Source organism: Coloeus monedula, assembly GCF_965178545.1.
Source record: "Coloeus monedula genome assembly, chromosome: 11".
Taxonomy (NCBI): Eukaryota; Metazoa; Chordata; class Aves; order Passeriformes; family Corvidae; genus Coloeus; species Coloeus monedula.
The window spans coordinates 6,178,502-6,191,396 of NC_138791.1; the positions used below are offsets into that span (position 1 = coordinate 6,178,502).

Sequence of the window (12,895 nt, forward strand, 5' to 3'; positions counted from 1 at the left end):
CTGGGCCTCTCAATTCAGGAAGGAGATTGAAATACTGGAGCAGGTCCAAAGAAGGGCAACAGAGCTGGGGAAGGGTTTGGAGCACAAGTGACGTGAGGAGCGGCTGAGAGAGCTGGGGGTATTTACCCTGGAGAAAAGGAGGCTCAGGGGTGACCTTTTTGCTCTCTACAACTCCCCAACAGGAGGTTGTAGCTGGGTGGGGGTTGGCCTCCCAGGATGAGAGGACACAGCCTCAAGCTGTGCCAGGAGAGGTTTAGGTTGGACATCAGGAGGAATTTCTTTACAGAAAGGGGGCTTAGACATTGGAATGGGCTGCCCAGGGAGATGGTGGAGTCACTGTCCCTGGAGGTCTTCAAGGAAAGGCTGGATGTGGCACTCGGTGCCATGGTCTGGTTGACACTGTGGTGTTGGGTTGTAGGTTGGACTTGATGTCTCAGGGTTCTTTTCCAAGACAGTTGATTCTGTGGTTCTGTGAAATCATTTATGGGGCACACATGCTGTGCCAGCCTCTCGGCAGAGCCTGGCAGGAACAGCCTCTGGACAGCCCAGGGCAGCCAGGGAGCATCAGTCAGCTCCCCCTCCTTTGAAAATACACTGTAAACACTTTATCACCCTTCCCCTCCTCCTTTCAGTCCAGCTGTTGCACATTTTTATTTCCCAGTATTTTTTTATTCCTCTAAAAGCTTGTTGGCAGTACTACAGGAACATCACAGCTATAGCACCGTGTTCCTACACCACATAAGCTCTCAGGTAGAGGTGGGCAGCACACACTTAAGCCTTTGAGAAGCACACTGTGGCTTTTCAGGCTGCTGCTCCAGTACACACACCTTGGAACTGCTTTTTTCTATCACGAATCCTGATGACACGCTCAGTGTGCAAGTTTTTGTGTATTTCTTACCTTAAAAAGCTGTTCTTGGAGTATAAGAGTTGCTGTGAGAATCTCACCCTGCAAAGTTTTCTGCTATTTTACATTTACAACACCAGCAGATCTTCTTGTCATTTTGGTCACCCAGAAACTCAGAATTAAAAGAAAAATAATAGACCGTAGATGCCTTCCTGAACGTTAATTGCATTTCCTTTCACAGTGTCCAGCATAGAGTTTGATTTTGCGTTTGGATCCTGTTGCCCTCCTGTGGTCAAACCTCGGCAAGTCCTGTTAAAGCTCTGCACGTCGTTCAAACAGGCTGAATTATTTTGTGTGCATGTCTGATTTAGTTAAATACTACTTTTCTCAGATTCCTTGCCCTTGCTGTTTGCCTGCTGGAGCTCCCCGTTGCATGTTTAGAGATCTCACACAACTCATCTTTTCACGCTGCGGTGGGACTGGCTCCTCAGAATGAGTTTCCTTTTTTACTTTGAAACAAAGTCAAACTTTCACACCAGAGTCCAGGGATACTCAAAACACACCCTCATTACTCCTGAGGGTCTCAGGGTCAGCTGCCCCTTTGTTAGGCCAGTTCAAAACCCAAAACTGGTTTTCGTGTGATGAGAGGTTTTAGAAAAGCTCGGAATGTCGTGCCTCCTGCACACTCTAAATTGCAGGATCAAAGCCTGGATTATCTCCTGCAGGCCCGGGAGGTGACTCACCAATAACATCATAAGACAATTTACTTCAAAACACCTACAATACTTAGCTAAGTTTTAGAGTTGTATAACACCGTGGGTTGTTGATTTGATATTTTGTCACTTCCTTTTTATTCTTCTGCCTTTCTTCCTAATCGTTGGAACCTAGTTTGTCAGTTTATACCAAGCTGGAATTTAGCTGGCAGGATAATTGAATCTCCAAGAAAAATGTCATATTAAGTAGGAATTATGGATAATGCCCCTGCAAAATTAGTTAATGGAAAAAATGTTTAATTGCTGCTTGAGTAATATCGATCAAATGCAGTTATTCTACCTATGCATTTCTGTATTAGATACCACTGGAACCTGCACAATACAGGAACTTGTGCTTGCTCAGCAGCAAAAATTCACACTTCTCCCTGTGGAGTGTCCTGAGGTTTCTGTGGGCCCTGACCTTGAGTTTATCACAGTTCCTCTGGAAGGTGCCTCCAGCAGCAGCTCCCCCAAATTAAGCGTTCTGTGCTACTCTCCGGGTCACTAATGAAGCCGTGGGGTGACACGAACCCCAGCAGAGTCCCTGTTGATTACCAGATGTCAGCTGGACCCCGAGCCACTGCTTTCTGCCCTCTGAGCCCAGTGGTCAGGCTGGTTTCCAGCGGGGCTGGCTGTGATTGCCCAGCCCACCCGCCAGCGTGCTCACGGGAATGATGTCAAAAACCTCAGCAAAGTCCAGGCAGTTCACATCTGCTGCTTTCCACATTCCCCACAGCCTCTTGTCTCAGCCCAGAGGGCAGCTGTAATTGTCATCCTGTGACTGATTAAGATTCCTGGCTCTTTCTCCTCTTATGTTATTTCCAACTGAGGAGCTCATAATTTTCTGCTATTAATCCCAAAGACCATGACCTTGTATTTCGCAGCACTGAATTTCAACCCCTTTCTACTATTCCAGTCCTCAAGGCTCGCAGCTTTTCATCTTCTCTAGAATACTGTGATCCTTCCCTGTATTTTAAATGACTCTCATCTTTGATGGCAAGTTGTCTCAGAATAGGGAGTTTGAGAAATTACAGCATGAAAGGAAGTAGACTTGGCATGGGCTTGGCTTCAGGGTAGTGGTGTTCTGTGTTGAGCTACAGAAGAATTTTTAGTGAAACATTTTTCTTCCTTGCAATCCCCAGTGCATGGGAAAATCATTTCCAAAAGGTATATAGGGAGTGAAGGGAGTGTGACCTAGAAAAACTAGTAAGATTCATATGTCAAATCCAGTTAATTTTTTTTTTTTGCTAATGATACTGATCTATATATATAAAATGCTGAACAGAACACTTATCTTCCCTGTGTTTGGCCTTAAGCCACACTTCCCATCAAAGGCAAAGAGACCCTGTTGACACTTTCCTGGTGAGTAAATCAGTCATGAGAGCAACATATTTCTTTTCCAAGCAACATAGAGAAAGCCATGTATTGGAAACTAGGACTCCTGGGTTTCCCAGAGCTCAGCATATTCTTAAAACAAAGGTATCCAGGCTCCATCCTACCTTCTCCTGTGCCTGCCTGGCAAACCCTCTGCTCTCATCATACTGCTGCTGTCCACCCTTATCCTCTTTCCCACTTACGGATGCAGGAGCACTGCAGTAAGTGGGGGCAAAGGGCCTTTTACCCTGTCCCTGCACACCCACTTCATAGCTGCCCATCCTTGCTGCAGACGTTTTCTCTTTTACCAAACGCGAATGAGGCGGTGCAGTAATTTTATGCAAATCCATGTGCAGATTAAAAAATTAATCAAATTCTGAAATTTTCATTTAAAGAGATTAGTCTTGAAAAATCCCCCCTCTAATCCTCCCAGAATAGTCACTTGGAACAAGACTTCACTGGTTTGTTTCCTTCCTGGGTTCAGTGCATCTCCTGGAAAATTTTCTTGTAATGCTTTTGGGACCGCGTGGAGCAGCAAGCTTGGGTTTGAGCAGGGCTCACCAGGCAAATTAAAGTTGATATATCAAATGATAGTGAAGATGTGTCAGTAAGTGGGAACGGGGGAGTTTAAGGCAGTAAAATCTCCACTCCGTTGTACTTGATAGGTAAATTCCCCTGGTGATGCAGGAGAAATGGAAGTGGGGAGCCTTGGTGAGTCTGTCAGTAATTTACATGCCAAGAGGCCAGAAAAAAGTCGTGCAGCAAGAAAAACGAGGAGCAAGAGACACTGCTAAAACTTGCTGTGTCTGGGAGTTTACTACTGTAATCTGTCTTTTAGAGCTTGAGCTCAAAATTATCCTCGAACAATTGGGGTTTGATCCAGTGCCATCTCAAATATTTTCCTAGCCCTTCAGGGATTTTGAAGTTGACCCTGTACAAGGTGGGCCAGCCACCAGTCCTGGAGGAAATCCAGAGGCATCCTGATGGCATTGAAGCTAAAGTAACTTAGATCCCTGAAGTTCTCAGTTAAACCAGACATTCTGGCACAGTGTCCTCTGATCTCACAGCACCTGAAAAGCTCAGGATGTGCATGTGGTTGGGTTGGCCTGCAACAAGCTCTATTGCCCTGACTTCAAAAAAAGCCACAAGCCCAAGATGCAAATCCTTGAGCAAACCTCCAACCACAGCACCTGGAATAGCTCAGCTCTGCCCAGTGATGGCAGACTGGCCCCTAGAAAGGAGTATTTTTCTGGCTTTCAAGTACCTGCCATGGAGTGAGGTGCTGGCTCATTTTTCTCACTGCATGGGCGCGGCCAGCTCATTTGTTCACTGTTTTCCTCCCCAGTGTGACTCCAAGTTTATGGCTTGGACTCTGCCCTGCTACGTCCATGCTTTTGGTCTCTTGCCACTATCCAATTTACTTGGCAGCTTTACCACATTTCTGCCCCTACTGCTGGATTGTTTCTGTCTCCCTCTGACTTTGGCTCCTTGCCTACAGAATTGCTTTAATTAAAAAGTTAATGAAAGGTAATGCAAACGAGCATTTTGCCTGTATTTTATCACAGTCCAGCTCCTTTCCCTCCCTCTTTCCCAGAGAAGGTGAAAATGAGAAGCTGGGGTTTTGCTGCTTTTTGGTGTGAGAGCTAACAGTGGAAATTTCTACAGGCTTAGGAGGAGCCCTCTGAAGAAAGGGCTTATAATGGTGTGCGTAGATTATAATAAGTGCGTAGATTATTCATCAATGAAAGCTGAGGAAGTTTTCATTTAAAGGGGATTAATCTAAACCCCTTACAATCCTCCAGCTCTCTTTGGAACAGGCAATTCTTAGCATCATTTTCATCCTAAGCTTACTGCGAACTTACAGAAAACTTTTCAAAAGACTGTCTATATCCCAACTCCAAATTATACCAACCAGGGACAAAGGGAAGGTGTGAAACCTGAACCCCACTCCTGCCTATAGCATGTCACCTTATATCCGTGTAGAAGAGGGCTCATTCATCCCTAGGTGATTTTCCTGAGAAACTGGGAAACTAAGATTAGTGCGTGAAGAAATATGAGTCACATCATCAGCCCCTTCTCCCAGCCCAGATTCCTCCCAGCCAGCAGTGGGAAGAGGAAAATGCAGGGATGTGAGGGTGTAATTTCCCCTCATGCAATATGTAGCAGCTAACAGGCAATTACACCACTTCTAAACCCACCATCTGGGGGGGGGAGCCTGAGAGCTGCCATTTGGGTTATTTTTCTTTCCACAACTGCCTGTGTTTTGGGGTGATATTCAGTTCTCTCGATCTTGTTTTTAAAGCCTTAGTAAAATGAGTGGGAGTTTTATTTTTTGCTGATATCTACAGTGGATTTCATAGCACTGATTTATAGCTGTTCCCTGATGACATTTAGTACCCAGTGCCTGAGACTGTATAAATAAATTACATAAAAACAGATTTGTGGTATCATTAGCAGCACCCCCATTCCAAGGGGAGCCTCCAGTGAGCCTGCGTGTCTAATCAGAGCTGACAAGGAGCAGAGTCACACACTGAGACATCCAAAGCAAATGGATCTGTGCCAAATTCACCTCTCTGTTGCATTGGTATAAAATTGGATAACCTCTGATTGCAAGGGGGTTTTACACTCTGTTTACTCTGCCTTTATACCTGTGCTCTCAGATCAGTGCCAGGCAGTGGACCCAAAAATCCCAAGAAGCAATGGAAAGGCACTTGCTGACTTGCACAGACTCTGGATCAGGCCTCGATGGTTAAAATATAATCTGAGTTCAGAGTGCAGAAAACAGATTACATGCCTGCTATTGTACTGAAATGCTTTCCAGAGTAAGCATTAGCAGTATGTACACAAGTGCCAGATGAATTACGCTGGCATTTAGTTTTTCCAGCTCCAGTAGGAGAGGATTGCTTTTAAAGAACTCACGTCTGCTGTGTCGTGTCTGGAGCTGGAGCTGAACGGGGCTGCCAGGAGGGCACGTGTGACAGGAGCCACGGTTGCAGGTCTGGTTGTGCTCAATTCCCCCGGGCTTCAGGGTCAGCCGTGCACAGAAACATCAAGGCAGAGACAAAGCCTGTTAAAAACTTTGGGGCTTTATTTTCTTAAACTCCCCAGGCTCCATTTAAGCTTTTTTTCTGCAGCCATTCCTGCAAACCCTGTATCGAAGCTCAGACGAGGTGACCTGGGGTGTGATGCACCTCTGCTTTGTAGCACCTTCCTCCGATTGCACTGTGCTGCCAGGTGAATCAGACACCTGCTGGGAGCAGAGATGCTTATCTCGGTGCCTGAGAGGTGCACAGCTGACTTCACTGCGGTCAGCACAGTTACCCTGGCCCTCACTGAAGTGGGGTCAGTGGCTTAAACCGCTGGCAGCATCAGCTGCCGTGAAGTTTAAGAGTCTGGTAACAAAGTGGTCGGGGCACCCTGTCTTTTGTTCTCCTAGCTCCTCGTGGTTGAAAAGCCAGTCTTTCTGACCAGCACCTAAAGGGAGTACAGATAGGTAGTTAATCTGCCTTGGCTTTTGCCTTTAAAATCTGTTCTCCTAAGCATTAAATCGTTTACTGTTACCCTTGTTCTTAAGGGTCTTTTCCCACTTCAGTGATTCTTGGGGTTCTTTCTCTGACAAACCTTTGATTCTCCATATGGCCTTACCTACAAGTCCCTTGTCCAAAAATTTCAGAATGTGCCCAAGTTTCAGTGCCTGAGAAGGTACTTGTGTAAGGGGGTTTTCTGTAGATCCTTTGGGTCCCTGCAGCAAAATAAGGCAGATTTAGACTCGGAGGAGCTGTTGAAAAGCTTGTCCAGCTTAATGATTAACACCTTGCAATGCTATGGGAGTGTCAGGACAAAGAGACCTCTGGACTCCTGAGCTCTCCTAAAAGAAGCCCTTGGACAAAACACATCGGCTTACTAGAGAGAGGATTAACTCTCTCAGGTCGTTTCAATGGGTCTGTGATCAAGTGTGTCGCTTGGACTGCTTCAGCTTCCTGGCATCCTTCCTTAAATGCCATGAGCAGGAGAGATGCAGATACCAAGGATCTTTGATCCTCAGAAACCAGCAGTGAACTTGCTGCCAGTTAACAGAAGGAAGGAGAAATGCTGGGAGGGAATGAATGTGTGTTTGCTGGCAGGGGCTGCCTTTCCTCTGTCAAGACAAGTATCTGCCCTTGAGCAGCTGAGATCTTTTGGTCCATGCACAGATCTGTTGCATATAATGCTAATGCTCTGTGGAGAACAGCTCAAATGGGCTTTCACAGACACGGCTGGCAACTTTACTTGGATATGTAGTCTTATTTGGGCTCTAAATCTGATTTTAATGGATAATGAGGACTAAAAGAGAAAGGTAAATGAAGCCTGGTGTTAATTTGCTGTTTGGTGAGGAAACCTCATTACTGGTCTCTCTGTGGCCACCAGCAGCGAGGGATGAGGCAGCCAGCAAGGCTGTTGTTTCTCCTCAGTCCATGTCTGATGCTGCAGGGACACATGGGGCAATGCACAGCCAGAGGATGAGATCAGCATTTGGCTAGCATTGAGGAAGGGAGTTAATGTAGTGAAAAGCTGTTCCACCCAGATGCCCTGCTCTCTCCAGGACAGAGAGCAGCTTCCACAGTTTGGAAAGGTGTCAAATGCTAAGCAAATAGAAATGATGGCTTGCCAGTGGCAAAGCTACAGTGATGGAGAAGCTGGCTGGCAGAGCTCGCCTTCCCTGCAGGAGGTGATGAGATTGCAGGGGAATCACAAGCTGACAGGTAGTTTGAATGTGACACTGTCCTTCCCTTCATCCTGCCTGGGGAAAAGTTAGAAAATGCTGCTCATATGGCACCTTAATCTAGGGGAAACAGGAGCTAGAGTTCCATAGTTCATGTTTTGACCTCTCTGTTCTTTCTGTGACAGCCCTGTCTCTTCTACTAGCAAAAATGTTCACTCTCCCTTGCAGGTTGGAGGCTGCTGGCTGTCCCAGCCCTTGAGGCCTTGCCAGTGCTGGCAGAGAGTGCACAAGCCCACCCCACAAGGCAGAGTGGCTCAGCCCTGCCAGCCTGTGTACCATGTCTCTCCGCGAGCACGCGCTGTCCCTGTTCCGTGGCGCTGTGGGCACCGTCCGCCCGGCTCCCATGCTGAAGAAGGCTCTGAAGCTCCAGGGAGATGGGTGCCCTCAGCTGCTGGTGAAGGGCCAGGCCTTTCCAGTGAAGAGGGATCTGTACCTGGTGGGTTTTGGAAAAGCTGTGCTGGGGATGGCCGCAGCAGCAGAAGAGATCCTGGGAGACCACCTCACTCGGGGCATCATCAATGTGCCGCTAGGGATCCAGGAGAGCCTGCAGCGAGCAGGAATGCAGTAAGGACTGTTTCTGGACAATTCTGGGGAGCAGGAAGGAGGGGTGTAGGCTGCTGGATTTGTCCTCTGTGGGATGTTTCTGAGACCACCTTAAGTCCTTTCCAGCTGTCCTTGTGCTGTTGCCCACCCTGTCAACCCCACCGCTCTCATCTTCAACCACCATCACGTCCCAGTGACACCAGTGACACAGCCCACCTCTTGTGCTGGTAGTGCTGCCTCTCCAGCTGTGGGGAACACTCAGCAAAGGCCATCTCCCTGTCCTGGTCACTCACTGTATGCCACTGGTACACCAGGCACCCGCAGGTGACAGCCTGGCTGCCTGTGTGGGTGCACAGATCCGTGGTGTGATTGCCTCTCTTACCTCACCAGGGAGATGCTGCTGAAGCCACACAGCAAAATCCAGGTCATTGAAGGCGCCAAGAACAACCTCCCAGATGCAGAGGCTCTGAAGGGAGCAGCTGCCATCCAGGAGCTGGCTGAGGGTCTGACTGCAGATGACCTGCTCCTTGTGCTCATCTCAGGTAGAGTGGGGATCCCAGAGAATGGGATCTGCTGAGGGCCCCCAGCTGCCTGCCCACCCACAGCCGTGCAGCAGGGGAGCACTGTGCTGTGCCAGCCCCTTCAGCGTGGACGCTTGCACCTCTGATTTTTCCTCCCTCTTCTGCCATCCTTTCTCCAGGGATGCAGCCCTTTCTCCAGGGCTTCCTGCTGCTGCAGTGGACACGCCTCCCAGCACTGGAAAGAGGCTGAGCTGCACAGGCTGGGTCCTGCCATTGTGCCACCACAGTGAAGTGGCACCTCTGGGCACAGCCTGGCAGCTGTTCTCACCTCTTGGCAAGGAGGCACTTTCTTCCTGCCCCCTCCTTACATTTGGGGATGCAGACTTGGAGAAGCAAGCACTTGGTGGACTTGCATGCTCTGAATTTGTGCAGGAGTGTGTGTCTGAAAGCTGAAATTTGGGACTGACCTTTCCCAGGGCTTGGCTCCTTCCCAGCCAATGGAAATGAGGCCTCCAGGTACCACACAGTAAGCTGCCTGCCTTGCAGGGGCAGCCCTGCACACCCCCAGGGCCTGGCTGCTGGCCCCCAGGCTGTCCTCAGATCCAGGGCTGTGTAAGAAGGTGCATCAGAGGGATGCAGTGACATCACCTCATCCTGAGCTCAGTGGGTGTGACAGGGCAAAAGCATGCAGGGGCTGAGAGCAGCTCTGCAGAACTGCCTTGGTCTCCTCTGCTCAGTGTTTATTCCTCTGTGGATGCTGAAGCCTGATCCAGTACAGAGAGAGCAGTGCCATTAGGCAAACACCCAAGTGATTGGAAGCTAGCTGTGCTTTCTGGGGATTCCCCTGAGCTTCCTCCTGTCTTTTGGCTACAGGGATCTCCAAGAGACTCCTCAGCCCTTCAGGGAGCTGGTACAGGATCTCCCCGTGGCTGTGACTCCCTATGCATGTGCACTCCCACACAGCAGCCGGTCCCCAACTGCTCCTGCCTCTCAGCTAGATCCCTGGCTATTGACTGAAACACAGGCATTTGCATTTGTTTTTCTTGCTCATCATGTTTTATTGATGCTGATTTGTCTCAAGCCTCTGAGCAGCCTTTGCATTTTGACAGTAGCTTTCAGCTGTACTTCTGTGCGTGTTCACTCTCTGCACAGACCTTGCTCTTTTCTCCTCTGTGTTTTCCATCCATTCCACTTTTCCATTAGAACCTTGCCTTCTTTTCCACATTTCCAGTGCCTGCTTGTATCAGACAGAATTCCCATCAGTGAAGCTATCACTCTGGACTCTGGGTGTGCTTTGTGCTTTGCATTACTGTCCCACCTTTTCTTTCCTCCCAGGCCTAGATGAGTGCGGTTCAGCACTTTCCAATCTTGCTGCATCCCTAGCCAGTGTTTTTACACACTATCCTGAATAAATGGAGCCACCAAAGCAGGCAGTGTCCCCATATGCCCAGCACTGACTGCAGTGTGAGCTGTGGAGGCCGTGCTCCCTGCTCACCCATCCAGGCAGACATTGAATATCAGTGTGAGGACCCACTTGTAGCCCAGTGCAGAGGTGAGGGTAGTTGCTGTCCCTTTTCTGTCATCCCCACAACACTGCAGGCTTGTGGTGCCCCCATCCAGCCAGGCTCACACTGCCTGGGTGAAGTGTAGCTGACTGCAGAGAGTGCAGGACAGCAGTAAATAAAACCCATTGGTGAAGATGACTGAATTCTCCAGAGATGTTAGCTTAGGTCCCCAATCACCTCTGCCTTCCCTCCAGACACTGGTGAGGGAAGAGAAAAGGTTCAAGCCTTGCTCTCCTTTGTCCTCCTTTTCCTTCTATCCTGACATCCTTACCATCTCTTCTGCATCCTAGGGGGTGGATCAGCCCTACTGCCTGCTCCCATCCCTCCCATGCTCCTTGAAGAGAAGGAGAAACTCACAAAGCTGTTGGCTTCCCGAGGAGCTGCCATACAGGAGCTGAACATTGTCCGGAAGACTCTGTCCGTGCTGAAGGGTGGAGGGTTGGCCCAGCTGGCACATCCTGCACGGGTAACCAAGGGAAAGCCCCTGCTTGCCCAGAGATCACCCATCTACCCTCAAAATAGAGGTTTAATCAACTTGCAAGGTTTTTCTCTATACTGAGTGAACTCTGCACACTGTTTTGGGGCCCTCTGGCTGAGGTTTCACTAAGGACCGAAACTCTCAGGGAGACAGAGATGGAAGAGTGGGAATTCAGACTTGGGAAACATCAGCCATCCCATCACGCCACTCTCTGCAGACCACAGCCCACACCCAGCAGGCACTTCCAAGTGTTGGTGCCTCAGCACAGCACTTTCAAGGCTGACTCTGACCCCTGGCTCCCCTGGGGGCTGTTCTCAGCGTGTGCCATTGCTGAATCCACACTGGGTTGGGCCTGACAAGTGCAGTGTCACAGGCTACATCTTCCAACATGATGGTCCAACTTCAAAGGGGACTGCAAATCTGTGGGTTTGAGAAGGGCAAAGTGACACTCACAGGTCCATAAAATAAAAATAGTCACAAACCTACCCTGTTTCCATCTGCTTTGATGTGGGGGTGGCACTCAGAGCAGTGCTTATGCCAGGGCTCTTGTGTGGTCACCTGTCTTTGCCTCCTGCAATAATCTGTGGGCATTTCTTTCCACAGGTGGTGAGTCTCATCCTGTCTGACGTGATAGGTGACCCCCTGGACATCATAGCAAGTGGGCCCACTGCTGCCAGCTCCCACAGTGTCCAAGACTGCCTTCAGATACTCACCAAATACAACCTGCTGCACAACCTGCCCAAGTCAGTGGAAACGGTCCTCTCCAGCTCTCCCACCAAGCCCACTGCTCCAGAAAACTACTCCCACGTTTCCAACATCATCCTTGGGTCAAACACACTGGCTTTGGAAGAGGCCAAACGCCAGGCCGAGGGCCTGGGCTATGCAGCTCTGGTCCTGAGTGCAGCAGTCCATGGGGAAGTCGGCCGTGTTGCCACGCTGTACTGCCAGCTGATCCAGCTGGTCTGCCTGGGCTTCGCCGGCCTCGGAGATGGGCCCCTGAGTGACAAGCTGAGGGGGAATCTCCTGCAGCTGGCAGCAGAGCTACAGATCCCAGGTTTGGAGCTTGATGAGTTTCTACAGGCCCTGCGAGGATTAGGGCCTGACAGACCAGTCTGCATCCTGGCCGGTGGAGAAACCACAGTCCAGCTCCAAGGAACCGGCAAGGGAGGGAGAAACCAGGAGCTGGCCCTGCGTGTGGCGCTGGGGCTGCACAGGGCTCGGGCCACAGGAGCCAGCAGCCCCCAAAGGAGGTGTGAGATCCTCTTCCTCAGCGGGGGAACAGACGGGCAGGACGGGCCAACGGAGGCAGCAGGAGCCTTCTGCAGCCCAGGGCTGGTGGCTGAGGCGCTTCAGGAGGGCTTGGATGTGGAGGCCTTTCTCAGGAACAATGACTCCTACACGTTCTTCAGCCACTTCCAAGGTGGGCATCACCTCCTGGTGACAGGCTTGACAGGCACCAATGTCATGGACATCCAGGCCATTTTAATTAGAGCCATGGAGAGATCATGAGAGCTCCCTCTGCAGATATCCAGATGCAGTTAATTAGGAGCAGGAGTATATGAACGCACCAATGCTGCAGACAAATGCAAACTACTTAAATTAGGGCTCACTGTCGAGGCTGCTACTGTCTTTGACAGAAAGAATCCACTAATTAGACACGAGTGGATGTCCACAGCAAAAACAAGCACTTATAATTGGGGGGATCAGAGGAAGGTAAGAGGTCACATTACAGACAAGGAGACTGGATTTAAGACTTGTGACTGTTTCAACTATAGTTAATTTAAGAGTGTGGGGAAGTTACCACAGGCTACCAAGAGGAAGTTACCAAGAGGCTGTGGCATGGTTACCAGGGAGAGCCCTTGATGCACTGTTGTACTTCCAGTGCTCCCAGCTCAAGAGCAGCTCAGCAGTGGGGTTTTAGGGGTTCACTAGAGCAAATTACAGTGACTGAAGGATGTAAAAGCAATAACAGCAAGGCCTGCTCACCTGAGGCATGGAGGTGCTGGGGGAGTGTGGTGGGAAGGGGACTCCAGCACCTGCCCCACATGCCAGAACA

At 49.6% G+C, this 12,895-nt stretch overlaps 1 protein-coding gene across 1 annotated transcript; it reads left to right on the top strand.

The window, feature by feature from the left end:
* Positions 1 to 8,009: 8,009 nt before the first annotated feature.
* Positions 8,010 to 12,348, top strand: GLYCTK (glycerate kinase; the record flags this gene model as incomplete). Its single annotated transcript, XM_082288489.1, has 4 exons — positions 8,010 to 8,296; positions 8,666 to 8,817; positions 10,652 to 10,827; positions 11,443 to 12,348. 4 exons carry the CDS (start codon positions 8,010 to 8,012, stop codon positions 12,346 to 12,348), a joined length of 1,521 nt encoding a protein of 506 aa, XP_082144615.1.
* Between the last annotated feature and the right edge of the window lie 547 nt (positions 12,349 to 12,895).